Raw genomic sequence first — 10129 nt, 5'->3', positions numbered from 1 at the left:
GATTAATCTTTTTCAAAAATGCTTTCTATTTTGCAGAATGTAATTTTTGCCCTTCTTTAATTACATTTATTCCTAAATATTTTTAACTCAATCATAAACGAAATTATCTTACTTTTATTTTTTATTTTTTTGTTGCAAATGCATAGAGGTACAATTATTTTTTATGTATTGATTGTGTATCTTGAAACATTGATGAACTTGCATATTAGTTCCAATAGTGTACATCTTTTATTTTCCTATATACAAAATCATGTCATCTATTAATAAATATAGTTTTAATTCTTCCTTTTCAATTTTGATGTCTTTTAATTATGTTGACTAGGTGTCCTGACTAAAATTTTTAGTACAATGTTGAATATAAGTAGCAAGAATATACATCTTTATCTGATTCATTATTTTAATTTGAAGGATTTCACCATTACATTTCAAGTTAACTGTGGATTTTTCATAGATGCCTTTTACCAGGTTGAGAAAGTTCTTTTCTCTTCTGAGTTTGTTGAGTATATTTTATTATAGAAGGGTGTTGGATTCTGTCACATGCTTTTTCTGCATATATTGAGATTATCATTTGGTTTTTATTATTCTATTGATATAACATAAATTGATTTTAAGATCTTATACCAACTTTGTATTTCTGGGATAAATTTCACTTGGTCATGGTTTAGAATCCTTTTTGGAGTTGCTGTTTTGGATTTTCTTGTATTTTGTTAAAAATTTTATGTGTAAGCACTCATAAGAGCTATTGATCTCCCCTTTTATTGTGAGCAGTACCATGTCCGCATCCAGGATCCAAACTGGCAAAACCCTGAGTCACTGAAGCAGAGCATGGAAATTAACCACGCATGCAAGGGGCAGGCCCCCATGTATGATTTTTGATATCACCAAAATATTGATGTCATAGAATGAGAAAAGAATTCACTCTTCATCCATGTTTTCGAAGATTTAGTGAAAAATTCGTTTTATTTCTTCTTTATACAGTTCATTGAATTCTCTGTTGAAGTAATCTGAGTCTGGGCTTTTCTTTGTGGATAGATTTTGGTTACTAATTCAATCACTTTAATTTTTATTTGTCTACTCAGATTGTGCAAGTTTTCATCAGTCTGTTGTGATGGTTTGTGTCTTTCTAGGAATTTATCTATTTCTTATAAGTGATATAGTTCATTGGCATTTAATTTTTTAAAGTCTGAGTGTGTAATGTTTTTTTTTTAAAGATTGGCACCTAAGCTAACAACTGTTGCCAATCTTCTTTGTACTTTTTCTCCCCAAATCCCCTCAGTATATAGATGTATAAAAATTTTTTAGTTATGAATACTTCTAGTTGTGGGATGTGGGATGCCACCCCTACATAGCCTGATGAGTGTTACCATGTCTACACCCAGGATCCAAACTGATGAAATCCTGGGATGCCGAAGCAGAGTGCAGAAACGTAACCACTCCGCCATGGGGTCAGCCCCAAGTGTAATAATTTTTATGTCTGTAAGGTGAGTAGTAATGTCCTGCTGTTCATTTATGACTCTAGCAATATGAGTCTTGGACTCTTGTCTCTCACTTCTATTTTTTGGTCAATCTAGTGAAAAGTTAGTTAATTTTGTTCATCTTTTCAAACACACAGCTTTGATTTTGTTAATTTCTCTATTTTTTAAATTTTTTTCTTTTATTGCTTTTCACTCTTATTGCTATTATTTCAAGTTTATGTTCAATGAGGAACAGGTCTGTGGAGTTCCTCACACTGTCATGGCAGAAGTGGAAACTTCTTTCATCTTACGTAAATGTAGGACAATATAAAAACCAGAAAATTAACATGGTGACTGTGTATGTTCTATGGTTCTATATCATTTTATCACGCTTGTGGGTATCTATAACCACCACTTCAATCAAAATATTGAACTATTACATCATCATGAATATCTCTCTCATGCTACGCCTTATATTTTCATCAAGTACTAAACAATCTAGGCTTCACCATTAATTTTCTGGCTTACATGTTACATTTTAGATGTCTATATACATTAATGAGTCTCTAAATTCTCTACTGTGTTCCATTAGTCAATTTGACTTATCTCACCTATAAACATCTTCCTTTTTTATTTCTAGTATATTTTAGAAAATCTTAATACATGGAATTTATTTACTCTGTACTCTTTATTAATTAGCTATTCTTCATTGTTTATATAAATTTTACACTAAATTTAAAAAATAATCAAAGATTCTGAAGATGCATTTTAATATTTCCCTTAATTTTATGCACTAATTTTGAGTAAGAATTGATATCTATACCAAGGCTAAGCAGTATCTTCATATTTTATAATTTTATTGATATTTCTAAATTTATTAGAAAATGTTTAGCTTAACATATACTTTGTATCTTGTTGTTTTTAATCTTGAGATCATTTCATTTTGAGTATGTTTTTTGTTGCTTATTTGTTGATGTAAATAAATGGATCCAATAACCTTCCTGAACTCCATTCTTAACTTGAACATTTCTCCATGCTTTCAGTTATTTTTTATAAGTATGTAATTATGGCAATCACAATTAAATAGACATTTTATTCTCTATTTTCTTATCCTTAAAATTATTTCAATTATGTTTGTGAAAGCATTGAACAGTATATCCAATATATTAGATGATGGAAATAACGAACATCATTCATGTGTTCTAACTTTAAAGTACAATCAACTAATTTATTCTGTATAATGCCTGTATTTTTTGAGACATGACATTTTTCAAAGAAGGGAATATTTATTTTCTTTCTTAGAGGCAGATGGCATTTTATTTTGAGAAAGATAGCACAATAAAGAAACAATCAACAAAAATAAATAAGCAAATAAATACATTTTAATAACAAAGTAGAAGGTACAGCAAATACATTTTAAACAGCATAGAAAAATTATAACAGATTTCATATTTATAAAGAGATTTCTTATATTAATTTCATTTTTAGTAATCAGGAGATTGTATACTGCAGTCTCTAGAAAAGCACAATTAAAAATGTTTTTATTAGTTATTGATCTAGGAAACATAAAATATTCAAGGTACTGCAAAAAATTCTATTCAATGTTTCTAAATATTCATGTGTAACTGGAAAGTGCTTTTGTCATATAAACCTTGAAAGTTATTTCTCTGGCAAATTACTTTATATTTAATCATAAAAAAATGCCCATTCATATATCTTCAGTGATTATATTAAAAGTTAATATTAATAGCAACAGTAGTAACATAATACTTTAGCTTATTCATTCTAACTCTAAATTTTTGGATAAAGAAGGCAGTCAAAATACATTTTTTTCTATTTTTTTCTGTGTTCAAATAAGCAATACAAGTTTGCTGAAGTACTCAAATAGCTAAATAGTTCTAGAATAATTTGTCTTCAACCACTATTAGTCCTAAATTTCTTAATACAAAATTACGTCTTAAATCATACATTTTCACGAACTCACAACATACTGAATATACAATCTAGAAACCTTTCCAATGACTTATTAGTCTGCATATGTAAAGCACATAGTTATTTGTTATAAAGAAAATACAATAGTCCTTATTTAAGCTTTTAGGATCTAAATTAAGCAATAATTTCACAGATGATATTTAAAGGACTGCTGGTTTTTGAATTTATCTATTTTATTTGCCATGCATCCAGTGCTATAGATGTGGTTTATTAGTAAGTTTCCCAAATGTGCCAGTTTTACACAATATATCTATTGCTGTACCAATGCCATTTCTTCTCTAAGAAAACTTTTCATCTTCTGCTCTGTCTAATCAGGTTTAATTTTCCTTCAAATATTGGCTCAAATGACATCATTATTTGGAAAGCTTTTACATGGTTGTCCTCAGTCCTCAATTCTAAGGGAAATATTTATTTATTCTTCTGAGTTTGAGGAAATTCTTTGCAAGTTGACACATAACATCCGTGTAGGGATATCCATTTTTTCCTCCTCATCATCATTGTCATATTCATCATCACGACTCTCACCATATACCTTAAATCCTGATATACATTAAGTGCCATGCAATGAGCTAAAAGCTTGATTTAAAAATCTCATCTAATTCTCACATAGTTTCACAACCCACAGATCCCCTGTGTTTAACCTTTTCATCCCACTATCCCTTTGCACAAATCCTTAACAAACCACTGATCATTTTTGTCTCCATAGTTTTATATTTTCAGACTCATATAGTTTATTAGTTTATATACAGTTTTATATAGTTTATAGGTTTCTTATAAAATAAAAACACGGATAATGCTGCTACTAATAAAACCAAAAAATACAATTATTTTTTTATTGAGGTAACATTGGTTTATAATATTATATGTTTCAGGTGTACATCATTATATTTTGATTTCTGTGTAGACTGCATCATGTTCACCACCCAAAGATTAATTACCATCCATCACCAGACACATGGGCCTAGTCACTCTTTTAGCACTCCTCCCTTCTCCTTTCCCCTCCAGTAACCACCAATTCAATCTCTGTCCATATGTGTTTGTATGTTGTTGTTTTTATCTTCTATTTATGAGTGAGATCATACAGTATTTGACTTTCTGTGTCTGACATTTCACTTAGCATAACACCTTCAAGGTCCGTTCATATTGTCACAAATGGCAAGATTTCATCTTTTTTTTACAGCTGAGTAGTATTCAATTCTGTATATATACCACATCTTCCTTATCCATTCATCCCTTGTTGGCCGTTAGGTGGTTTCCAAGACTTCACTTTGTGAATAACGCTGTAATGAACATAGGGGTGCATATATCTTTATGCATTCATGTTTTCATGTTCTTTGGACAAAGAAGATTTACAGATGGCCAACAGGAACATGAAAAGATGTTCAACATCACTAATTATCAGGGAAATGCAAATGAAAACTATGAGATATCATCTCATGCCCATAAGAATGGCTATAATTTACAAGACAAGAAAAAATAAGTGTTGGTGAGGATGTGGAGAAGGTTAACCCTCATACACTCCTGGTGGCAATGTAAATTCACCATTATGGAAACGTGCCATTATGGAAAACAGTATGAAGAATACCCCCAAAATTAAGAATAAAACTACTATATGATCCTGCTATTCCACTACTAGGTATTTATCCAAAAATGCAGAGTATAAACACAGACTTTAAACCTTTCACAAAAATTAACTCAAAATGTGTCATACTTCTAAATGTAAAACATAAAACTATAAAACATTTAGAAAATTAGTTAAGAAGCATCTTGTCTCCTTCAGTTTTTCATAAGAGTTTGAGAAGGGTAGTGATTAAATCTTCTTTGAATGTTTGGTAGAATTCAACAGAGAAGCCATCTGGTCCTGGACTTTTGTTTTTGGGAGGTTTTTGATTACTACTTCAAACTCTATATTTGTAATTGGTCTAGTCAGATTCTCCATCTCTCCTTGATTCAGTTCTGCAAGGTTGTATGATTCTAAGGACTTATCCAGTTCTTTTAGAGTTTTGGCATATAGCTTTTTGTAGTATTCTCTTACACTCCTACGTATTTCTTTGGTGTCTGTTGTAATTTTTCCTCTTTCACTTCTGATTTTATTTATGCGAGTATTCTCCACTTTTTCTTAGTGAGTCTGGGGAAGGGTTTGTCAATTTTGATTATCCTTTCAGAAAACTACCTCTGGGATTCATTGATCTTTCTATTGTATTTTTTAGTCTCTATTTTGTTTATTTCTTCTCTGATTTCTTTAATTATTTCTTTCCTTTACTGACTTTGGACTTTGTTCTTTTTATAGTTCTTTTAGGTAGTTTGAGACTGTTTATATGAGATTTTGCTTATTTCTTGAGGTAGGCTTCTATTGCTACAAACTTCCCTTTTACTACCTCTTTTGTTGCATCCTATAAATTTTAGTATGTTATGTTTTCATTTTCATTTGTCTCCAGGTATTTTTTCTCTCTCATTGATTTCTTCATTTATCTAATAGTTGTTCAATAGTATGTTTTTAGTCTCCACCTGTTTGTGATTTTCCAGCTTTTTTCTTGTAGTTGATTTCAAGTTTCATACCATTATGGTCAGAAAAGATGCTTGATATGATTTCAATCTTCTTTAACTTATTGATTTTTATTTTGTTTCCCAACAAATGGTCATCTTTGAGAATGTTTCATGTGCACTTCAGAAGAATGTCTATTCTGCTGTTTTTGGATGGAATGCCCTCTATATATCTATTAAGTCCATCTGGTCTAGTGTTTTATTTAAGGTTACTGTTTCCTTGTTGACTTTCTGTCTGGATGATCTTTCCATTGACATAAGTGGGGTTTTAAGTTCTCCTACTATTATTGTGTTGCTGTTAGTTTCTCCCTTAAGGTCTGTTAATAGTTGCTTTATATACATTGGTGCTCCTGCATTAGATGCATATATCTTCCTTAGTGTTATGTTGTCTTGATGGAAAATCCCTTTTATCATTGTGTCCTGCCCCGCTTTGTCTCTCCTTGTCTTTTTTATCTCGATGTCTGCTTTGTGTAATAGAAGTATTGAAACACCTGTTTTCTTTTGTTTCCCATGTGCTTGCAGTATCATGTTACATCCCTTCACTCTAAGACTGTGTTTGTCTTTAGAGCTGTGATGTACTTCCTGGAGGAAGCATATTGTTGGGCCTTGTTGTTTAATCCATATAACCACTTTGTGTCTTTTGATTGATGAATGCAGTCCATTTACATTTAGAGAGATTATTGATATATGAGGAATTAATCTAGCACTTTATCCTTTTACTTTTGGTCATTCTATATTTCCATTGTTTCTTTTCCTTGGTATTTTTGTCTGCCATTTCAATTTGGTGATTTTCTGTGATGTTTTTCTCAGTTTTCTCTGTATTTATAATTTGTGACTCCACTCATATTTTTTGTTTTTTGATTACCATGAGGTTTGTATAAAAGATTTCATAGATGAGATAGTCCTTTTTCTGATTGCTTCTTATCTCCATTAGCCTATGAATGTTCCATCCTTTTCTCTTCTGCTTCTATGGTTTTGTTTTCACAAGTTATTCTTTTTTGTTTTGTGAGTTTGTGATCAAATTGAAGTGGATATAGTTATTTTTGATGGCTTCAGTCCATTTATGTTATACATGTTTACTAACCTATTCTGATATAGAGCTGCAATTTTCTGATTCTATTTATCTCCTTGTTCAAAACTTTGTAATCCTTCACCTTTTTGTTTCAGAAAGTAGGGCTCCTTTCAACATTTCTTATAAAGAACAATGTTGGAGGTCTCACACTCCCTGAGTTCAAAATATACTACAATGCTATTGTGATCAAAATAGCATGATACTGGCAGGTAAACAGGCACACTGATCAGGGGAACAGAATTGAGAGCCCAAAAATAAAACCACATATCTATGGACAACTAATTTTGGACAATGGATCCAAACATATACAAAGGAGAAAGGAAAATCTCTTTAATAAATGAAGTTAGGAAAACTGGACAGCCACATGCAAAAGAGTGGAAATATACAATTATCTCACACCATGCACAAAAAGTAACTCCAAATGGAATAAAGTCTTGAACATAAGACCTGAGACCATAAAACACTTAGAAAATAAAAAAAACATACTGGACAGAAATAAATATACCAGGTTAAAGGATAATCTTGGGAGTCATATTTTAACATCTTTTTGCTGTGTGATACTGAGAATAATATTTAATTTTCCATGCCTCTATTTTCTCATTTAGAAGATGGATGTCAAAGTACTTAAATCATGCAGTTGTTAATAGGATGCAAAATATATAAAAATTGCTTAGTTGAAGGATAGCAAATAGTAAGTGATCAAGAAATAGTATCTCTTAGTATGGTAGTCTTACATAATTCTTAACAACTTCCTATTATACTGATCAATGAACTTAACTTTCCCTTCATGCATCCCTGAAGGAGAGAGAATTACAATATGTTTAAATGTTAATGACTTCAGGAAATTAGACTCATTTAGCATTCCATAATCTTCAAGAGTGACACTAAGTTTGCTCTCATTTTAATTTGCACATTTCCCAAGCCACCTTTTCAAGGCTCCCTTGACCTCACTGTTCCTCAGACTATAGATGAGGGGGTTCAGCACAGGGGTGAAGATAGCTTAGAATGCTGACACGACCTTATCGTGGCTAGCCGACCTGTAGGATTTGGGTCTCATGTAAATAAAAATAGAAGCTCCATAAAAAAGTCCCACCACAGCCAAATGTGAGGAGCAGGTGGCAAAAGCCTTCTTGCGTGCTTCTCTAGAATGCATCTGGAGAAGAGCAAAGAGGATAAAACTGTACGAGGTCAGGATGAGTGAGAACGGGACCAGAAGCATTAACACACAGCAGATATACATTACATTTTCGAAGACAGATGTGTCAGCACAAGCCAAGCGCACCAGCATGGGGGCCTCACAGAAGAAATGATTGATCTCACGTGTGCTGCAAAATGGTAAGCTCAGGGTAGCAGCAGCCTGCATGAGCCCATCAGCTGCCCCCAGGAACCAAGACCCCAAAGTCATTCTCAGGCATAATTGCCAGCTCATGAGGACAGGATATCTCAGTGGATGACAAACAGCCACATAGCGGTCAGAAGACATGGCTGCTAAGAGGAAGCACTCACCCCCTCCCACAGTAAGATAGAAGAAAATCTGCAACCCACAGCCAGCAGGGGAGATGGACTTCTTTCCGGTCAAATAGTCAGCAGCCATTTTGGGCACGATGGTGGCAACCAGCATCACATCCATGAGGGAGAGTTGGCTCAGTAGGAAGTACATGGGTGTGTGGAGCCGCGGGTCCCAGTAAATCAGGAGAAGCATGATGGCATTGCCCATAAAAGAAGCCATGGCCATTGTCAGCACCACCATGAAGAGAAAGAGGTGGGGTCCTGTGTGTTTAAAGAGTCTTAGAAGAATGAAGTCTGAGGTTGTGTTTCTCTTCTCCATGATTTCTTCTGGTGTGATTCTGTCAATGGAAAAATGGAGAAGGAAGGGACTTTCATCATCTAACAATCTTAGTTTGACTTCATAACTTCTGGACATGTGCTGAATATGGAATCCAAGGTCCTGATTCAAAGCCCTACATCCCAGTTAAGGTGGTTCTTCTTGACCTATCATTCCACTTCTCTGTAACTCAAACTTTTAATGTTTTAAATAAAGTTAGTCAATATATTTCACACAATGATATATTCGTTGATTGATATAATCAAAATGAATCAAAAGTAGAAAAAACTGTTAATAACTAAAAAATTATGAATAATTACTTTGGCTATTTTTATATTATTTAATAATCATTATTGTGCTTTAATTATGTGTACTGAAGCCAAAATTAATCAGTTTAGAAAATAAACACTCACTTAAAAGTTTGTCATTTATATTTCTTTGAGTCATAGATGAATCTTTTCAAATTTTGGAAATTTTAACATATTCAAATTAGTTCTTCTTTTAGTAAACAAAAAATTCCAGTTATTTCAATGTGGGTTACAAGGACCACACAACGGCACAGATGGGTATAAGTAAAACAAAATTTCTCCATTGAAGGAACATAATATCGGCAATAATTGATGAAAATATTCTTACTTCCTCTCCTTAAATAACTATTTTTACTTACATGATTTTTAAAATGCGGCTAAGTTCACCGCTCCCTGGTCTGAAACCTTCAGTCTATTTCCATCATACTTGGGATAAAATGCACATTTCTTTCCCCAGCTTACTAGGACTTGGATCCATGCCCTAGACATTGTTTCACCACACAATGTACTGCCATGGAGACTTGCAATGAACAGGTGAATATGAAAGCCAAGCATGAGACGATATTTGATGTCAGTAAATGCTTGGAGAAAATAACAATAACTATAGTGATGAGTAAGGTGATTAAAAATAAAAGGAAGCAATTTTAAAACAATCTTATTACCATGGAGCATTATTATTAGTCACAGGTAAAGTATAAATATATCTGAAAAGAAAAAAAACATTTAAAAATGCCTAAATTAGATATTTGGCCTATCTTCTGAGGATAGATGTTTAATATTTAACAAAACAGATGTATTTTCTTAGGAGACACAAGCAAAATGGCTGAACCCATGGAAATGAGGATGGCTTTATTAGGAAGGGTTTGCAGGTTGAGAGATGTTATACACTGAACATAAGTAAGATTTTTTAGTATTTGACATTTTTTAAACTCCA

General features: G+C 32.6%; 1 protein-coding gene across 2 annotated transcripts; it reads right to left on the bottom strand.

The window, feature by feature from the left end:
• Positions 1-7870: 7870 nt before the first annotated feature.
• Positions 7871-8986, bottom strand: LOC103543939 (olfactory receptor 2T33-like). Of its 2 annotated transcripts, XM_070630321.1 has the most exons (2): positions 8926-8946; positions 7871-8875 (listed from the first exon to the last, which is right to left on the bottom strand). In XM_070630321.1, the coding sequence occupies exons 1-2, from the start codon at positions 8944-8946 to the stop codon at positions 8063-8065; spliced, it is 834 nt and encodes a 277-aa protein (XP_070486422.1). In that variant the 3' UTR covers positions 7871-8062. The 2 variants fall into 2 exon arrangements, with proteins under 2 accessions (XP_070486422.1, XP_070486421.1); XM_070630320.1 differs by having other exon boundaries at positions 7871-8986.
• Positions 8987-10129: the final 1143 nt, after the last annotated feature.

This window comes from Equus przewalskii, chromosome 7 (genome assembly GCF_037783145.1).
Source record: "Equus przewalskii isolate Varuska chromosome 7, EquPr2, whole genome shotgun sequence".
NCBI lineage: Eukaryota > Metazoa > Chordata > Mammalia > Perissodactyla > Equidae > Equus > Equus przewalskii.
This window is presented reverse-complemented; position numbering and strand designations above follow the sequence as displayed.